Raw genomic sequence first — 21,070 nt, 5'->3', positions numbered from 1 at the left:
TCTGAGAGTTTCTGTCATAAGAACTGTAACACCACCACTTGGGAAGAGATCTGCTCTCCCGAAATGCCTTCAGGATCTTCCCCGCACTCCTTGATGGCTAGTCGGCTTCTCGCAGGCTCAGCCCGGCCTGACTCAGCACAGAGGGATGGGTGCAGCACCTTGGAGCAACTGGGGCAGCAACAGCTGGAGAAGTGGGTAGAGGCAGCAGTGGAGTCAGCAGAGGTGCTTCCGCTTCCTGCTGGTACTCTCTCCCCTTTGAACCCTTGTACCTGGCCCGGCTGGAGATCTTGATGGCAAGCCTCAGGCCCACAACCAAGATGAGAAAATTCATACAACTTGGCTTTTAATAAATGACCTCTGTGCAAATGAAATACACACAAATACGTATTGTTTATATAAATAAGGATTTATTTGTAGAATACCAGTAGCAGATTTCTTATCTGTTATGCTTTAGACTTTTTAAAATGATAGCCCATTAATGCTATAATGATATTGTTGTAAGCAAGAGAGATGGCTTCAGCAGTGAGGGGCACTGGCTGTTCTTGTAGAGGACTGGGGTTCAGTTCCCAGCATGCACGTGGTGGCTCACAACTGTCTGTGACTTCAGTTCTAGAAGATGTGATGGCATCTTGTGGCTTCTGAACACATCTGGTGCACATAACTCCATTTAAGCACGTGTACATGCACATAAAAATAATAATTTTAAAAAACGGTATTGTATGCAAAGCTGGTCTAGAATCTCCCATAGAAAGAATGTTAAACTACCAGGTAAAGTAAGTTTTCATTTATGTCTTCTTTTAGATTTATTTATTGTATGTGTATAAGGGTTTCTTTTTTGCCTGCACAAATGTATGTGTACCACATAAGTGGCTGGTCCCTTAGAGGTTAGAAGGAGGGCTTGAGATCACCTAGATCTGGTGTAAAGGATGGTTGTGAGCTACCATGTTGGTACTGGGAACTGAACCTGGGTATTCAGGAAGTGAGTATAACCACTGATCCATCTCTTTAGCCCCAGGTAAAATGAACTCAGCAGGCAAAAATGAATTTAGTCTTGAGTTTCTATTTTATTCCAGTGATTGGCCAGAGATTCAATAGCAATTCAGAGCTGGTTTCACTGTGTGTCACAGCTGTGGTTCATATTACCAATAATAGATATTTATTTACTGTGTGCCTGGCATTACCCTATATGGTAGGGTTTCAATAAAAACAAAGGCCACATTCCAGTCTACGAGAAACATAATATCCTGTGATGTGACTTAGAATATACAGGTCATTGCTTATGTTGTTCAGAGGTCTTTAGAAATGGATTGGGAAAAAAAAATCCCATTTAATTGATGGAAAAACAGTGTTGAGTGGGGAAGGCTGGTCCATTCCCCACTGTCTATGTTAGTAGGATCTAACAGAGAGGAAGGCTTTGTGTTCAAGGGTCTTCATCTAAGTATTTTCCCTTGTGGCTCTATTGCTCAGGATTGACCCGATTGCAATCTCAAGCATGTACATGAGGAATAAAAAGGGTTATTTTGTCAGATATTTAGCCAGGAAAAAAGAAAGAAAGAAAGAAAGAAAGAGAGAGAGAGAGAGAGAGAGAGAGAGAGAGAGAGAGAGAAAGAAAGAAAGAAATTGCTGTAGTAACTTCAATAGAGGAGCTTGAACACAAGGAAACAGGCTATACAGCAGTGAAAGGGTTAAGAAGATCAAGATGATGGATGTTTACTGGGGGGGAAGGGGTACTGCCGGCCCCTCAGGGAGGAAGGACAGGGATGGTGGTGATGGTGGTGGTGGGGGGTTGGGGCTAGCACCAACCACTGAGCGAAATGAGAAGTGAGGAGAGGAGCTGCCCCAGGCAGCTGGAGCTGGAGAAGATGCTGTCACAGCCCCCGGCAGTACAAGCAGCAGGAAAGAGGTGGAAATGAATGCAATATCCTATATCTTCATTTCGTCACTGCCCCTCAACCGACTCAGGTGGAAAAGCTGGAAGGCAATGGAGCCTAGGAGGTACAGTTCCCTGAGAGCCAGGAGAGGAGAAGGGAGGGGGGTGGAGCCACGGACAGCACAGGTGAGTAGAGGGCATCCTACTGAGCTACACTATCCTCAACGAGCCGGCAGGGGGAGGGGGGAACAGACAGACCAAGGTTCTCAACTCCTCTCCTTGTCCCTGCTTCTCTAGCATCCCTTTCTCCTACAATGGCCAGGCTTCCCTCACAGGGCCATGATGATTGTGCGCAGCTGGGTGCTCCATCTCTGGCCATGCTCCACCCCAAACAGGGGCCTCTATCAAGGAATGAAGATGTCTTGATTTTAGGTTGCTCAGCTATTGCTGGCATGCGGTGGGTTTGATTCAAAGCCCTGAGTCACAAGGATAAAATGGTGTGTGCAGCAGGGACAGGGCCCGTCTCCAGAGTCCTCCACCAATCAAGTGGCCACAAGATCCTGTCTCAGGGCAGTGATTTTTAGCATCCTGAAATCTCCAAGTGAGCTTAGATCATAAAAAAAATGCTCCTCAAGAATCTCTAGTTCTTCTTCTTTCTCCTTCTTCCTCCTCATCCTCCTCTTCCTCCTTCTCTTCCTCTTCTTCTGGTGTATGTGTGTGTGTATGTATTGTAATGGGTATACACTAGAGGACAGAAGAGGGTGCTGGAGCCCTTGAAAATGGAGTTATATGTGCAGTACTTTTACTTCACCAGGAAGGTGACACACTCATCAATGACACTGATAGGTTTAGTATTTGAAGTTAGACACACAGCTATCAAGTTTCAATCTGAGAGCTTATGTGTCATCTGTATATCAGACTCCTTGGGTAGGTTGAACATTAAAACCTTAACATTAAAACCTTAAAACTTGAAAAATATTTAATATTTTCTACAAAATGAGAGATTACTTGTGTTCTATATAAAATAAAGCCCAAAGAGTTCATATGTTTGTTGTTCTTGCAGTTTGTAGAAGGCAACACATGGTCTCGAAGCATCTGTGGGTTTTCAGACTTTTTGGAAAAGGGCAGAGAGGTGAACTCAGGAAATGTTGAATTAGATGGTGACTGACTGAAATGTTGAATAATAATAATGATTGACTAAAGCTTAAATGCCCTTAGTCAATGCCTGACTAAGTGAGTACCACTTTGATGGTTGATCTCCTGGCATGGTAATTTATCATTTGTCCTCCCTCTCCACTCACTGTGTATGTGTGTATGAGTATGTGTGTGTATGTGTATGTGTGTGTATGTGTGTGTGTATATGTGTGTGTGTAGGTGTGTGTATGTGTGTGTGTTTGTGTGTGTGTGAGATGGTGGTAGTAAAGACTGAAATGGAAACTCTTCTGCTTTCTCTGAAAAGTCAATTATGTCAAATGATGCTTTCCTAAGGCAGACACATGTGAAAGAATGTTCTGCTAAAGCAAACACGTGAAAGGACACATGATGTTAAGAAGGAATATAAATATAACCCAACAGATGGTGGACACCGCTGGATGGTATTGGTACACCTTGCGATTCCTTAATGGTCAACGTTTGTTACAACTCCATAGAAAGAAATGCACCAAAAAACTTCTGATGGTATCCTGGCAGCTTCTTGCTGCTTCTGTGAACTTGGGCCAATTGGCAGTCATGGCAGCTGATACAGACTCACATGGAATTTTGCTAAGACAGATTCACATGGTGTTTTGCTGAAGCAAGACCCATGGGAGGGCAAACGATATTTAGAGGGAGTATAAATAGGACTCAATAGATAGTGATGCATTGGGGGGCGCCAGGTTTGCAAAACTGCCTTTGCAATAACTTCCTTGGTCTTTAGTCTTTGTCTTCACTGATCTTCACTTTATTTAGAGAGGCACAGCAGAGAATTCCTAGTGTCTCTGTTGGTCCTGGATGCTCCTGCTGACTTGTGCTGATTTGGTGGAAGCCAACAAGGGACCATGGTGACTGAATCCAGAACACTGTATATGCCAATCATGTCTTCTGCCACTTTCCTGGCTTTCAAAGACTTCAGAAAACTCTCTTTCATCTGTTGGGATTAGCTTTAACTGTCAACTTGACACATCCTAGACTTCAACTAAGGACGGGCCTATAAGAAAGTCTCTGGGAGAGTGCCTTGTTAATTGACTTAGGAGATCTAGTCCACTGTGGGTGACACCATTCCCTAGATAGGTGGTCCTGCTCTGTATAAGAAAGCAAGCTGAGTGCAAGCCTGTGAGTGAGCCAGCAAGCAGCATCTTGCTACACTTCTTTAACCAACTGAGTGCCTGGTTGGAGGTGATGCTGTGTCTGCCATTGGGTTCTTTCTCTGACATGTTCTTCGATTGTAAGCTGAAATAAACTCTTTCCTTCCCTAAGTTGCTTTTGGTGAGATTTTTTTTTTTTTTTTATCACAGCATCAGAAAGGAAATTAGAATACCATCTTTACGGAAAGCCCTCCTTCAAAGTTCTGATAGAGGATGCAATCTGGAGGTCCAGTCGTGGGGAGGAAGCAGCTGACACTAGATCTGCCTGCTCCATCTGTACCTGGGCCTCGGGCCAGTGTTTGCCCAAGTGTGCCATTGCAGATAATGGGGGATGAAATACAGAAGGACCTTTAAACATGCTATCAGCTATGTATTTATCTCAATGATGTTTTTTTTTTTTCTTTGCAGAAATGCAATTAGTATGTAAAACAGTGACTCTGATGGAAATGACTGCTTGGGGCTCAGCTCCGATGAGAAGATTTAGAACACAGAAAAGCTGTGTGAAGCCTGTGGATGTGCAGGAGACGACAATGTGGCGAAAATCACTAAAGGCCCTAGAGGGCAACTGAGAATTAGAAAACAGGATTTCAGTTACAGGTGATTTCTTTGTCTTTGAAGGTGGAGTCTTTAAGCGTAGCATCTTGTACATAGTTTCTGCTCTCTCAAGTGCTCCCCAGTGTGTGTTTTCAATTGAACTTTGAAAACTAACACCCTATGTTTTGGGAAAAAACTCAGAAGTCATCGTGAAACTAAGTAACAGCATCAAAGGTGCCATTCAGTCAGACAGTGCCACAGAGTTGGGGACGTTAAAAAAAAAGAAAGAAAGTCATTCCTAAATTTGCATTTTGATTCTTTTATGTCTAAAAGCTAATGGCTGGTACAGGTTGTGACTACGTGTGTGTGTGTGTGTGTGTGTGTGTGTGTGTGCGCGCACACATCTAGGTGAGTATACACGTATGTGTATGAGTGTGTGCACACATATGTGTGCACACAAGCACAGGCCCTGCATTTTCTCCAGAGGAGCCGAAATCAGAAACATACAGGCATATGAAGGAGCACCAAGATTTTTCTCTCAAGTCTCAACTCTATGGAGAGGCATACCAGACTTCATAGAATGGAACTGAGACCAATCTGCCAACATATAATAGCAGTTCCTAGTCAACTGTGTGGAGTCTCCTGTCATTACTCCTTGGTCAGAAAGGCCTATTAAAATTCCCATCTAGAATCTGGCATAGTGGCACGTGACTTTAATCTCAATACTCAGAGGCAGGTAGATCTCTGTGAGTTCAAGGCCCACCCTAGCGTATAGAGGGAGGTACGGGTCAGCCAGGGCTTCCTAGTGAAACCAGTCTCAGCAACCAAATAATAAAGAGAAAGAAGCAATTTTGGGGACACCAAGTGCTCCTGAGGCTTCTATTCTAAGAAGCTCTAAGTGAGGAAAAAAGATGGAAGGAGACATCTTCTGGTGTCTTGTGAGCAGGTCCTACAGGGTCACTATGGGTTGGCACTGGGTATGTAATCTCCCAACAAAGGTCAGAGACCAGGCCAATACAAAAGGAACACAGGGTCCATTTTCAAATGGATTGGATCAACTACTGGGCATTCTTCCCAAACGCTGGTTTTCACTATCTTAGACCATCAGAGTTCGGACAAAACCAAGTCTAGTAACTGCATCTGATGAAAATACACAGGTGAGCCATGAGCAAGATGCACTGTGAAACCCTAACTGGATCCAGGGCCAACATGTTTGCTGTAAATGACAAGAACAGAAAAACTGGTGATGTCAGGTGGGGGGACTTAAGTAGTTTTGACCACAGTGATTTTCGGTAAGAGGATGCTCCTATCTCAGAGAATACTTTCTCTAGGGATCACACAGGGTCAACTTATTTGTAAGTAGTTCAGAAAAGTACATACAAACCCATACACAAACAGAGGGGTATGTGTGTGAGTGTGTGTTACAGAAATTAATCTGGAAAATTAAAAAGCATATGAGATTCTTCTCAATACTTTTGTAATTTCTCAAAAAAATCTATATACTGGACTAATATATAATATAGCAAACACAAAATACCCCCTCAGTAATAGTTCACTAAAATTATGTTGATACAGAAATTTCATTATACACACTGGGCAGTGCTGAAGACACAGTTGTATGTGCCCAGGGTACATGTAGCAATTTTGGGAGACACTTGGCTTGGCATAAGCCACTTGGGGAGGGCATGCTGCAGGCAAGAAGTCCTGCCCAACACATCCCACCCCCATGTCATCATGTCAGTGTGGTGAGGTTGAGAAGTGCAGAGTCAAACATTTTATAGAAAGAGAAATCCTCACGGATTATCAACCAACAGCAGAACTGAAGTTGCTGAGCTACCTAGAAGTCAGCACTATTTGGTGGCAATGGCATTGTCCTGAGTCTTTGTTCTCTCTGACTTGTCCACTGTCACTCAGTCTATACCATTTCTGTCAAGTGTGCTGTGATCCTGTCCAGCAGACACCAACTCAGTGTCTTGGGGTTTTACTGTTGTGAACAGACACCATGACCAAAGCAAGTCTTAAAAGGGCAACATTTAATTGGGGCTAGTTTACAGGCTCAAAGGTTCAGCCCATTATCATCAAGGTGGGAACGTGACAGTATCTAGGCAAACATGGTGTAGGTAGAGCTGAGAGTGGTACATCTTCATCTGAAGGCTGCTAGTGGAAGACTGACTTCCAGGCAGCTAGGGTAAAGGTGTTAAGCCCATGCCCATAGTGACACACTTACTCCAACAGGGCCATACCTCCTAATAGTGCCACTCCCTGAGCTAAGCATATACAAACTACCACAGTGCCCATCATTCCTCTCTCTCTCCTGATGCCAACACAGCTCTTCTTCTGGGAAGGCTATTCTTCTAGTTCCAGCCATGTAGACTGGATAACATTCTGGCTTCCTTTCAGTTGCTGTGATAAAACACCACATCTCAAAGTTACTTAGGAGAGAAAAGAACTTATCTGGCTTACAATTCTAAGTCACAGTCAATCACTGAAGGAAATCAGGGAAAGAAGGCAAGCAAGAACCTGAAATAGAAACCAGAGAGGAACGCTGCTTGCTTACAGGTTCATGCTTAGCTAGCTTTCTTGTACAGCCTAAGACCATCTGCCTAGGGAATGGTGATGCCCACAGTGGGCTGAGCTCTCCTACATTAATTAACAGTCACACTCCCAACATGCCTACAGGTAAATCTTGTCTAGGCAACTGCTCAAGTGAGGCTCTCAAATGACTGTGGGCTGTGTCAAGTGAAAATTAAGTTCAACAAGGATAGTTAGGAATTGCAGTATTTGTGTTGATCCCAGTGTTGTGACATCATATGACAATCTAACATGGGACACTGAGAATGTCTCATCATTTCCAATCAATGTAGTAGTCAATAGCAGAGATGCAAATCAGCTACTCTGAGGACTTAAAAGCAGTGTTGTGGCTCCTTCCTTGCAAACTGGGTCTGGGGCATTTAGCAGCAATAAGTACATCTGGGTATGAGATTTTGTTTTCTAAAGACCATTAAGCAATACATGTAACTAAGCTGAGTCCTGGTTCGGAACATGGGAGCTACAGATAAGCCTGAAGAATCTTAAATACAGAAAGTAGGACAGCTTAAAAAATAATGGAGACCTGTCAAAACGACACAGACCTCATTGTAAAAATGGCTTCCCATTGTCAAATCCATGATATTTTAAGCATCAAAATAAACAGGGGTGATAATAAAATCAAAATGGGCACATGAGGTATCTGGACTCAAAATGAAAACCTGAAGGTCTACCAAGAGTGAGATAAATTTGGGGTCTCCATATACCTTTGTTATAAAAATACATATTGATTTAAAAATGATTTAGATGCCCTCCCAGCAAGGGAGCCTGAAGGAGATCACCCTGATCAAGTAGCCAGAGCAAGCAACTCTTTTAAGGGGATTGCTTATCCAAGCAGCCTGATAAATGACATTAGTTACTTTTCTCCATTGTTGTGATAAAGTACCTCACAAAAACACCTTAAGGAAAGGTTTATTTTGAGGTCATGTTTGATGAACAGCCCATTGTGGTAAGGAGGGAATGGAGGCAGGAAAGTGAGGTGGCTGGTCACGTTGCATCCACAGTCAGGAAATAGAAGGAGGTGGTTGCTGGTGCTTAGCTCACTTTCTCTTTTTTTGACATCATCCAAGACCCTAGCATAGGGGATAGTGCCACCCGGAGTGGACAAGTCTTCCCACTTCAGGTAAACCTCCATGAAAATGCCCTCACAAATATGCTAAGAAGTGTGTCTCCTAGGTGATTCTAAAATCAGTCAGGTTCACAGTGAAGAACCACTACAGTCATCAAAAGACCAGCCTGCACCTTCAGCAGTGTCAAGGTCATGAAGCTCAAAGAAAGACTGAGAAATGTGAAGAAACATAATAAGGGTGGAGAGATGGCTCAGTGGTTAAGAGCACTAACTGCTCTTCCAAAGGACCTAAGTTCAATTTTTAGCACCCACATGGCAGCTCATAACCATTTGTAATTCTAGCTCCAGGGATCTAGCACCCTCTTCTGGCCAGTGTGGTACTGCACTCAGGTACCACCCAAACAGATGCACATAGTATACACATTATTATTATTATTTTTTTTTAAAAGAACAAATCAAAAGAAACCACAACTAAATAGCACATGAAGTTCTGAGGTTGATTGTTTGTTACAAGAAACAGTACTGACCCAAAGGAAGCAACACTTTGAATCTGAGGACTGGATGGACTACAGGAGGGATGAGAATTCCCTAATTTCCATGTTTTTGTTTTGTTTTTTTATATATAGCTTTGTAAGAGACTGTCTTTGTTTTTTTTTTTTTTTTAAGAAAAATCAAAGTGCATTTGGAGTGCCTCACTGCAGCTTTGGCTGTTAATTTGATGGGAGCCTCTGCAAGGTCACAGCCTCTGCAAAGGACACAGTTTCCCACCTCAGAGGCAGCTGGTATTGCCTGAAGGTGGTGGAAATTTAGAAGAAAGGACTTTCCCTGTGTCATTTATGGAGAAAGCAACATCCCCAAACCCAAGTGATGGCATTACTGGAGAACAGAAGAATGAGATGTTGAAGAGAGAAAACCAACTCTTCTGGGTCTAGAACCCAGCCCCAGAGGACCCTCTGTTAGCCAAGGCTATCCAGGATCAGAATCAATGGGTGTGTACAGGGAGACTTGTCTTGAAGAACCCACTCACATGAAGACAGACACAACTGGGGCCAATAGCTGCCAGCCAGCTGCAGGGGAGTCCAAAGCTGTAGTTCAAAATTCCAAGTTTACCTCTGTCAGAGAGGCCATTCTGTTGGTATAAGGAGGGCTTCACTTCCCTGGATGGGGCCCTATCCACATCCAAGAAATTCTTAGATGTACTCAAAGTCTAGTAATGTAAACATTAAACTCATTCTTTTAAAAATCCCCAAATAAAACTCAGAATAATATCTGACCAAATATCTGGGTTCTGTGGCTCAGTCCCATTGACACATGAAATTAGCCATGGCAGAACTGAAAAACCTCAGGAGTTGGGGGCAGTGCCCTTATAGACTGGCGGAGGGAGTGTTGTTGCTAAAGCCACTAAATGTTCTTTTCACAGACCCAATGTTGAAGGACAGGGCCATAGCCTGGGTGTCAACTGAGCAGAAATGAGTGGATTCCAGCTAGGAAAGGGTACTTTACCAGGATGAAAATATTTGAATTTGAAGAGAAATGAGAAAAGTCTGCTGTGAGTCAATTCATTAATGAAATGGGAACCCGGGGCTGTGTACTGACCCAAAACATTTACATAAGTTGAGGGAAAAGAACACACTGCTACTCAGAAAACTAAAGATGCTGCATAAACCTGGGGCAGAACAAATCGCCCCAGATGGAGACTTCTCCTGGGGTATGAGGATGGCAGCGGGGAGCCTTGGGGGCTGCTTGTATATATCCAAGGCTTTAGGAATCCAACCACAGTCTTTTGTAGTCCTGGGTGGGAGAAAAGGGGGCGATGGAAAGAGGGATCCTTCCATTCTGCAGGGATGGGACGTGTCAGTGATGAAGAGCTTGATCCACAGCCAGAGCTGAAGCCATGCCAGATGGGTGAATGAATGAATGAATGAACGAACTCCAAAGCAAACAACCCTCTGAGTGGGAGATGTGCTGGGTGGTGGTGGAGGAGTGTGTGTGTGTGTGTGTGTGTGTGTGTGTACACATTTAGGTATGTGTCTACATACACAAAGAGGCCAGAGGTCAATTTTAGGTATCATTCTTCAGCTATTAGACATATTTTCTTTTTGAGATAGAGTCTCTTACTGGCCTAGAACTCATTAATTTGACCAGGCTGGTTGGCCACTGAGGCCAAAGAATCTTCCTATCTCTGACTCCCTGGCACTGGGATTACGACCCCTCCATATAGTTTTCTATGTAGGTTCTGTGAATCAATCTTCAGTCCTCAGGCTTGGGTGATGAGCACTTCACTGACTGAGCCTTCCCACAATTCCTGGAGACACCTACGAAGTGACTTCTTCTGCACAGGCATGAGAATCCAGCTGACATCCTCCCATCCCAACCCCACCCCCAGAAAGGAGGCTTCTCTGCCTTGGCGGTTATCATTTGGCTTTTTGTTCCTTTGCTGATTGTGAGACACTTGGCTTTACCCCAGAGCATCTAGTCCATTTTTTTAAACATCGTCCCCTTTTAAATAAAACATGTATTATATATATGTACAAATGTTTTACCTGAATTGAATGTGTATGTACCACACACATGTAGTACCCTACATAAGTCAGAAGAGAGCCTTAAGTCCTCTGGAGTTGAGACAGTTGTGAGCTGCCATGTGGGTGCTGGGAACTGAACCCAGGTCCTCTACAAAAGCAGCCAGTGTTCTTGGACCCTGAGCCATCACCCCAGCCTCAAATCTCTGTGCATCTTTCTTCTTTCCATACTCTGTCCTAGTGATTAGAATGGAGCTAAGCTTGTGCCTCAAGCTCCAGAGACCAATCTGGCCAATCAGAAACTCCCATCCCTGCCACCTTAACATTGAAAGGTTCAAGTGTGGGTAACTATTGTCAAGCAACTCACTCCTAAAATTTCCACATTTTTTAAGAAGTCACTCTTTGGGTTGGGTGTGCTGTACAGAAGGAACATAAGTATCAGGCGAGCCTCAGGAGACAGAGGCAACTCCCCACAATGAAGCCAAAGCCACCCAGAGAAGACAAAGAACATTCTGTGACATTGCCTGATTCCTGGATCCAACTGCTCCTGAAGCCCACAAGGTTCCTTCAGTTAGCACTAATACACTGCCCCAGATGCAAACCTGGAGTTTTTTGGTTTTTTTTTTTTTTTCCCTTTTCAACTGAAGATGGGTAACTGAAAACTGAATAACTCCATATTCATCCACAGGTCATTACTGTACAGGAGCAGAAAAATGGCCTCACTAGCTAAAGACAAAAATCACTGTCTCCCATGGAAAGGAAATGATGAAACAATGTTTCTATGGCTGATACTATTCAGAATAGTAGTTTGTGTGTTTGTGTGTGTGTGTTCACATACAAAATGTCTTGGTTACTTTGTTGCTGGTTTTCTAAAAATCATTGCTAAGAAGTAATTCTATAATAAGAGTAGAAATTAACATTGTGTGTACGTGTGTGTATTTGTGTACTAGATAAGGGGACCATCTTCAAAGTTTCTTTAGTTTGAGAATAAAAGAAACATTTGTTGCCTCTTAGAGTCCCTAATGGGTCACCACATGCCAAAGCAGGTTAACACTATATTAACATTTTTCACAGACACGGTAAGGAGACACAAGGGAAAGCAGATGTTATAATTAAAGACGAGGGAATGGTTTAGCAAAACAAACGAAGAGTCCATTGCAGAATGGATGAGAAAATTAACTAAAGGGCATAGCCTGGGGGCTGCTCTGACCTCTTTGATGGTCCTGAAAACCCAGAGCAAAAGTAGTGTTTAAGAAAGGAAGTAATAGGCTGGGCGGTGGTGGCGCATGCCTTTAATCCCAGCAGAGGCAGGCGGATTTCTGAGTTCGAGGCCAGCCTGGTCTACAGAGTGAGTTCCAGGACAGCCAGGGCTACACAGAGGAACCCTGTTTTGAAAAACAAACAAACAAACAAACAAACAACAACAACAAAAGAAAAGAAAGAAAGGAAGGAAGTAATAATGGCAGGAGATGGCTCTCTCCCAGGGGATGGGTCTCAGTCATTGGTTGGCTATTCCCTCAAGGTCAGACCTCAGTGGGAGAGGATGCACTTAGTCCTGCTGTGACTTCTTGTGTCAGGGCTGATTGGTACCCATGGAGGAAATCTCTTTCTCCTCAGAGAAGGGGAGGAGGTAGTGAGGGGGAGGGAAGGGTTTCTGAGTATGGGACTGGGAAGGAGAGAGGGGCTGCAATTGGGATGAAAAGTGAATAAATTAATGGAAAACAAAAAAGACAGGAAGTGCTGGGGATGGCAGTGGTGGCAGTTGACGTTTTTAAGGACCACATAAGCCTCCCCTCTCCACCTATGTCTGTGATGTAGGGACACCGCATTGAATCTTTTCCTTTCCTTCTGATGTCGTTAAGTGCACTGTTCTGTTTGTTTCAACATCAAGCTCAGCTCTATTAAAAGCATCCTGCTGTGATGAGACTGTCTTCCATGATTCTCTTTCTAGTAGTGTTAACAGGACCAATGACAACAGCAAGTGTTCTGAACTCTTCTAACTACGTGCGATGGCTTGATGGCCCTGAAAGACACGTCTTAGAGCTGTGAGCATATCCTTACTTAGGAAAGGGTGGGTCCTGTGGATGCCTTTATGTTGAGAATTGCAAACACCCTGGATTAGGGTGGGCCTTGCGTTCAGTGTCAATTAGCCTTATAAGGCAGAGCAGGAGGGAGTGGAGCGAGAGATAATTCAGTTAGCGCAGGGCTTGCCTTGCAAGCATGGAAACCTCAGTTTGATGTTCGAAACCTGTATGAGAAGCTAGATGTGGCATTTTGTGATTGCTTTTCCAGTGCTGGGGAGGGAGAGACAGGGGTGGATCTCTGGGGTCCAGCCAGACTATTCAAATTGCTGAGTCCCAGGCCAGCGAGACAGTGTCTTATAATGCAATGTAAAAATCACCCGAGGACACCTGACGTTGATCACCCCAACCTCTCCCTCTCACCCCTCCTAACCTATACACAAAGATGGAGGAGAAAGGACCCACCCAGAAGCTAGCCACAGGATTACAGAGGCTGAGAAGGGGGTGATGCAAGCACAAAGCCAAGGAACACTAGAGATACCAGAAGTTGGAAGAATCAGGAAAGCATCCTCCCTAGGCACTCAGGGAAAGGTATGGTCCTGCAGGTACCATGATTTTGTACTTTGGCTCTTAGAGAGAATTGATTCTCTACCTTAGGTTGTAGATGAGTTGGCACAGAAGCTGCCTCCTGTGTGGTGTCTTGTCATGCCAGCCCTAGGAGACAGATGCTACATGTCTTAGCTCACGCTTCTCTGTCCTGAAGAATAGGTCTGATTCTTCATACAATAAAATCTGGGGCTCAGAACAACTGTGTTGATGGTAACAGCCACGCCCACAAGGTCTCTGCACTGGGAGGAACAATGTCCATGGATTTTGCTTATAGCATCCTCCCACCTTCTTCTGGTAACAAATGGCTCTATGGTTTCCCTCTGGGAGAGATACTCTGATTGAATATGGCATGGTGCTGCTATCAGTCAGACTGTCCCATCTGATTCTAATACAGCAGTTCTCAACTGTTCTAATGCAGCAACCCTTTAATACATTCCTTATGTTATGATGACCCCCCCCAAGCAAACCATTATTTTACTGCTATTTCATAACCATAATTATGATAATGTTACAGATCATAGTGTAAATATCTTATATTCAGGATACCTGATATGTAAACCCTGTGGAGTCTTGACTCACAGGTTGAGAACCGCATCTCTAGACAGAGGTCTACTTTCTGTCCTAGCCATTGTCCATCTACACTGTAGAATCACTGAAGATTTTAGGGAGTTCTTCAGTTTGTTTGATTTGTAGTTCTACAAATAGAACCCAGGGTCCCCCACACACCAGGCAAGGCCCCACCAGTGAGCTACATCTCCAGCTCTGGGAAGCTTCTAAAAAAATAAAAATGATCTCACACACACACACACACACACACACACACACACACACACACAGAGTGACTCTCAAGTTCAGTCCAGTCTTGAGTGTCTTCATCCCAAGAATCTACATCCTGAACTAGAGATTAAAAATCACTGAAAATGACCAAAGTTCCCATTGCATCTAAGCAATGATGCCCCCGTGGGAGGCAGGTGTATTTGATAGCCATGGGGACCCTACAGTGGGTTGCACGCTGTGCCTATGAGGCCTTCAGATTTCCGGGCTCTCTGTTCAGTTCCTCCAGGAATGGGCAGAACTGAGGCCCAGAATGAAGCTGCCCTATTAAAGCAATGAAGTCTGACCCCAATTAGCTTGTGATACTTCACAAGGATCGAAGGACGTGAGTCTTATGTAGAAAAGACATCAAATCCTTTGGTGGCTTCAGGATCCCAACCATTTCAGAGTCCTAATGTATTGCTAGCAACTACTGTCATGGGGAAAAAGGATGTGTGTACGTTGCAAAAGATGGAATATCGGTCTCTGAAGAGTAGCATAACCCATTCTCTCGGAAATTTTGCTAACTCAGACTCAGTATTGACCTTCCTCATCTCCTAGAGGCAGCAACTTCTAAATCCCCAGGGTGCTTAAACAAGAGAACTGAGTCAAGGTAGGAGACAGAATAAAGACCCATAGGGATAGCAGCATCGGGATGTCCAAAATGCCTGCTCAGAAACAAGTGCAAGCTGATTAAATGTGATTTTTCACCCTCCGATAAACTACACCAACGATCTTTAATCAACAATTCTCCTAGTGACACCTAATATACAAAAGTTCATGCGCTTCAAAATGATTTTGTGTAGAGGAAAAATAATACTGGAAATAGACTCTTTTAAGATTAGTATAAAGCCTATGGAGCAGTATAATGCAGCTTGAATATAAGCTTTGATGAATTAAAGATGCATTTTGTAAACCTTAGGGCAATGGGTAAAACTGAATAGGAAGCACAAATGAGCCCATAAAGGAGATAAAATGGAATCACTGAAAATGCTTAACCCTACAGCAGAAAAAGTCACAGGAAGAATCAGGAGCAGAGGGGACATGAAGCCAAGCAGTGTGCACAGTGTCAGCTTCTAATGTAAACATGCAGATAATTACATTACATGTAAATGGTGTAAACATGATAATTAAAAGGCAGAGATTAGTGTACTGGATAAACAAAGGAAAGTCTTTGTAAACTATCAACAGTACATATAAAAGGCCATGATTTGGGGCTGGAGACATGGCTCAGTGGTTAAGAGGACAGGTGTTCTTCCAGAGGACCTGGATTTGATCCCCAGCACCGACATGGGAATTCACAACCTTCTGTAGCTACAGTTCCAAGGGATATAACACCTTCTTCTGGCCTCCAAGGGCACTAAACTCATGTGTACTTGCTGGCCCCAGTGTCTAGAGATTCCTGTGACCTTGGCTTAGGGGTTGGTTTTCTAGAATTGGCAACCAAAACACAACTGTTAAGAGAAAATTTTTTTCATTAAAATTTAAAATCTGACTTTCCCAGGACAACTGGAGAGAAACATGTTCCGGACACAGTTTGATGAGGATTCATGTCTAGAACACACAAACTGCCTGGAAGGCCATCAGTAAGAAAGTAAAACAACCAAAATTTTAAAGGGGGTATGCAGTATTTGAAAGGGTTATTTCGCCATAAGAGATGCACAGGCGGCCATGAAATCCAAAGAACACTCCACTGTATATGCCAGAAGAATGAGGATAAATTAAACCCCAAAGAAGTCAAGAAAACATAAAATGTAAAAAAAATCCTACAGAGGGGCTGTGAGAAGGCTCAGTGGGCAGGGCAGCTTGCTGCCAAGTCTGACAATCTGTGAGTTCTGTCTCTGGAATCCACAGGCTGGGGAAACGAGAGAACCTAGTCCTCTGGTTAGCCCTCTGACATCTACGTAGACACATGCACACACCAAGAGAAAATAGTTTTAAAATCCCAAAGAAGATGGGTGCTGGTGGTGCATACCTTTAATCCCAGTACTTGGGAGGTAGAGGCAGGAAGATCTCTGTGAGTTGGAGGCCAGTTTGGTCTACAGAGTGGGCTCCAGGATGGCCAGGACCACATAGGCGACTGTCTCCAAAAACCAACTAAACAACCAAACAACCAAACAACCAAACAACTAACACAACAACAACAACAACAACAACAAGAGCCCAAAGTAATTTGTAGTACTCGGCTACTAGAATAGGCAGAAAAAAAACCCAAACAATGATACCTAGTGCCACAGATGATACAAAATGATCTGGCTGAGGGGAAACAAAATGTCCAAGTTACCAAATCAGTCAGCATCACCTCAAGGCCTAGATACTCACTCATCCCAGAAGAAAAAAACCCATGCCACCCAAAAACCTCTCTGTGAATATTCACAACTTTTTTCATAATTGCTAAGACCCGGAGCCCTTCAAATAGCCTTTATTTGAGAAACAAGCAACTGTTGCAGCCACTCAAGGGAATATTACTCTGCACTAAAAAGGAATGCCCGCCGCCACTGAGGCAAAAGTGACTACGGAATGCACTGTGCTGATTCGACAGCAGCAGCTCTGAAAGCCAGGCACCATGTGAGTCCATTGCAGTGTTGTTATGGAAACAGGAAATGTCCAGAGACCAAGAATCATGTGTCAGAAACTGTGGATGGAGGAAGGAGATGGTACAGGGTTTCTGAAGATGATCCAAAAGTTGACGAATTTGTATGTGTTTGGCAAAACGTATATCTACTTTAAATGGGCGAATTTTATTGTATTCATTTTTTTCCCTTAATAAACATGGCTTGAGAACTAAGGGGATAACCAGGGTATGGTGGGATTGCTCAGTGGTTAAGAGCACTTCTGGCTGCTTTTCCAGAAGACCCAAGTTTGATTCCCAACACCCACAGAGTGGCTCACAGTAATCTGTAACTGCAGTTCCAGGGGACCCAACACCTTCTGGTCTCCAAAAGAACTACAGACTTACTTAGATGCAGGCAAACACCAAACACAACAATAAAAATAAAAAATAAACCTATATATAGCCTGTAGTAAATAGAAGATCATTTCTTGTAATTTACTCAGAAAATCTGTACGCAGTTGTGCAGTATAGCTTCGGAGTCTGATACAGATGCTACAGGGAAAAAATGGATTTTTTACGTGACTTCTCCCATTTTTAAGACTATAAATGTATTTTTATTTAATTATGATACAATTACACGAATTCTCCCATTAAAAGCAAAAACAAACAAACAAACAAAAACACGGAAAATCTGCCCAGTTTCTGCAAGCATCGTGTGGACAGTCCATGTTTGATGAGAGCCAGGTTGGGGGGGTGGGGTGAACAGGGTCAAGCCAAAGCCTGATGGTGTATCAGTGGGGTTTCCAGGGACCTCTGAAAAGCTGACACAGATGCGGATGCTGTGAGAGCTGAGAGAGGGTGGGTGTGCACATGGGCGGAGCTCCTGGTCCCCTCAAACAGCATGGCTGTGGGCAGGGGTCACCCTGAGGTCCCCCCCTAAGCTCCAGAGTGCTAAGAGGCTAAAAGAAGTGTTTATCTTTCCTTTCTTCCCTCCTTCAGTGGCCAACACTGATCTTGAAGCTATTTCTGTTCTCTAAAGCCTCCTCTAATCAAAGGCTCCCGTGCTCCGTGCACCATCCTGTGTACTGTACAGCTTGCAGCCCACACCTCCATAGAGATCTCTGTCTACCTGCCCGTGTGCACATCCCAATAACGGTTTACCTTCAAACGGGTTGCAACGAGCTGGAATCCACAGCCCCAAACCAATCAGAAGCCACCATAACCCTCCTGAAGGTCTCAGCCCACAATCCCTTCCACCTGCCTTTGAAGGGTGACAGGTGTAGCGGATGTTTCAGCTCAAGGAAAGGTTAGGGAGAGATTCCTTCCTTTCAACGCACTGTCCTATTTATGGAGACTCCTGAGAACAACTATGTTTTCTGCAACCCCTGGTGTGTTGCAAAGCTTCAGAATTAACCGTCAAAAACACACACTTGGTTGGTTGCTGATGACTGGAGAGATTTTTTCAAGGTTCCAGAAACCCACACAGAGACCCTTGTGTTATTTTTTTTTTAAGACAGTGGAAATGTAAACAAGGGCGAGAAGGTGCTTGTTTCTGTAAAACATGCTGTGGAGGAGAGGGGAGATGCATGCCAGCACGTGTATGCAGGAGGACCTGAATCCCAGACCCAGGAAACAGAAAAGCGAGGCAGGTGGAGCAGGCTGGCTTCCCAGCGCTGAGGAGGGCAGTAATGGACAGGTCAGGGTCTCGCTGGCTGGAAGGTTTAGCTTAACGAGGGAGCTCCCAGCCAGATGAGAGGCCCTGTCTCAGACAAACCTCCGTGGAGACGGACTGCGGAAGACAGTGAGGATTGATCGCCTGTCTCTACACACAGGTGCGAACACACACCCGCTTGCACACGCACGCGACATCTTACAGAGTAAACACCGGGCTGGGGTAGGAAAACACTGGGACGAACTGTAGCTTTCATCAGCCATAGAAAGTGAAAACACACTTGGCAGACGAGGCTTCCAGAACCAACCTTAGAAGCCCCACACAGTGAAGTCTAGCAAATCCAGGTAGTTGGGGGGGGGCAGTTGGGGGGTGCGCTTTACATCACATGGGCTTTTCCCAGCCCCCGCAATCTCCACCATGCTAGCCCCACCCCAGCGCCTTCAATCGCCAGCCCAAGGTCTAAACCAGCCACCGCAGTAACAGCCGCTTCTTAGTCAGAAGCGAAATCTGGGTCTCCCTTTCTTTCTAACTGCCCATTAAGCCATTTGGCGATCAGAAGCCCGCGGGAGGTTTGTGCCGAAAGCAGCCTCTGAGCTAATAGTAGAACACAGGTAAAGGCTCCTGAATTTCTCTGCTCTTTGGGGCGGGGGTGGGTGGTGGGTGGGAGCCCACTCCCAATTCTCCCCCCCCCCCCCCCAGTTTACCCGGGGTTCTGGGGAAACAGGACCTAGAGGAAGAAAGCACAGCGTGCGTGCGCCGCAGGCTTGTCTGGAAAAAGCTTCTCCAGTAAGGGGCATCCCCTGGTTTCACATGGTGGAGTAAGGACTTTTGTACAGCAAATTCTACTTTTTAACGCCAATTTTCAACTTGTCTCCCCAGATACATTTCCAGCCCAACCCTGGAGCCCCGGGCAGGAGAGAGGTCTTGACATCTACGCGGGGGGTGGGGGGGTGGGGGGCGCGGATTAGAGCGAATCCTCAGTCCAGTCCATGTCAAAGGCTGTGCTCGAACCCGCCTCGCTGCGGGAGGGCTCAGGACTCCGTGGAACATCCGGGCTTAACCCACGGCACGCGAAAACCTCTCCAGGGCGACCCCGCGACCGCACCCCGTGGCTCGCGGACTCTGAGCGCCTGAAGCCAGAGCTCCGATATTCCAGCCCTGCCCACAGCCGACCGGGCTCACAGAAGAGTAATAATACGACTTAGCGACCGTAAGCGGCAACAAGCGCTCTGGCCAGGCTGCGTCAGCCGCTTTGCACAAGTCTCTAGAAACCTGCAGAGTCCTGGTTCCCACGGCCCCGGAGCAAAGAACCGAAGTGGGAGCGTAACGGCGGAGTCGCTGGAAACCAGAGCGGTCCGATGCTCTCCACGCCACCACTCGGTCTAATGAGGGGCGAAAAGTCCCGGCTTTCTCCAAATCTAGGGAAGGGGCCGCGGGAAACCAGGGTCCTTCCTGCGTCCCGCAGCTGCACCGAGTCCGGGGTGTGCAGCCCTATGTAGAACTCAGGGTGCAGTCCAGACCCAGAGTCCCGCAACCACGCCCCCCCCCCCCCCCCCGGCTCTCCCGGAGGGAGGCAGTAGGGCTTCGGGGTGGGCTGCCGCGGCGGATGCTTAGCCGCGGTTTAAATGCTCCAAGCTGAGGCCGGTATCGGCTGTCTCCGTAGACAGAGGCTCAAAGTGGGACCCGGATCTCGCGCCACCCTCGCCCCTTTCCCGCAGCCTTCTAGGGGACCCGGCGATCCTCTCCAGCGCCCGCCTTACCTTGGCCCAGCAGCGTGGCTAGCACCAGGCTCAGCGCCCCGTACCGCGCCGCCCGCCTCGGGGCCGCGCCCTCGAAGCGCATCGTGGCCGCTGTCACGCCATCCATCGCCAGCCCGGGGCCCGCGCCGGTTGCCCCATGCCCGGGGCCGCCCCCGGCAGCGCTCCGGCTCCGGCGGCTGCTCCTAAACGGGTCGGGACAACTTTTCTCAGGCTGCAGCGGCGGTCCTGCTGATCCCGCCCCCGGGCCCGCCCACTTCGGGCCCGCCCACTACACCCTCCGGATCCGCCCACCTCCGGCCCCCGCCCGCGGCCGGATGGATGGATGGAAGATGCCTGTGCGCCGGAGAGGCTCCCGGAGCGCAGGCCTCGGGATGGAGACCCGGAGTGAGGATGAAGAGACTCGGGGACCTCGAATCCTCTCCTCCCTCTGCTGATCAGCTGCCTCGTAGTCTCCTGCCTCCGCGCAACCACGGTCTGCAGGACGGCTCTGCCTAGGTGCTCACCAAGCGGGATGGAGCTGGATCCTTGCTCCCAGCGACTTGCTATCCCCACCTTCATTTCCCCTACGGCCACTGCGAAGTCTCGGGGTCGTCGGTCCCCCATCGACAACATCAGGTTCTCCTCTTCTGAGGACTGGGGACAACTAGAATTCAAAGTCACGTGCAGCTGTGAAGGAACTATCTAAGCGAACGATTGGATTCAGTGGGATGTGTTCAGATGT

At 46.0% G+C, this 21,070-nt stretch overlaps 1 protein-coding gene across 1 annotated transcript in view; it reads right to left on the bottom strand.

The window, feature by feature from the left end:
- Tmem132c (transmembrane protein 132C) overlaps positions 1 to 20,585 on the bottom strand; it is a 303,666-nt gene extending 283,081 nt beyond the window's left edge. The window contains exon 1 of the mRNA XM_076922971.1: positions 20,350 to 20,585. Within this exon, the coding sequence (XP_076779086.1) occupies positions 20,350 to 20,455 (106 nt within the window). The 5' untranslated portion in view covers positions 20,456 to 20,585. The remainder of the gene's footprint in view (positions 1 to 20,349) is intronic.
- Positions 20,586 to 21,070: the final 485 nt, after the last annotated feature.

This window comes from Arvicanthis niloticus, chromosome 24 (assembly GCF_011762505.2).
Source record: "Arvicanthis niloticus isolate mArvNil1 chromosome 24, mArvNil1.pat.X, whole genome shotgun sequence".
In the NCBI taxonomy this organism is placed as follows: Eukaryota; Metazoa; Chordata; class Mammalia; order Rodentia; family Muridae; genus Arvicanthis; species Arvicanthis niloticus.
Note: the sequence above shows the minus strand (reverse complement) of the source record. Positions and strands in the feature narration are given on the sequence as shown.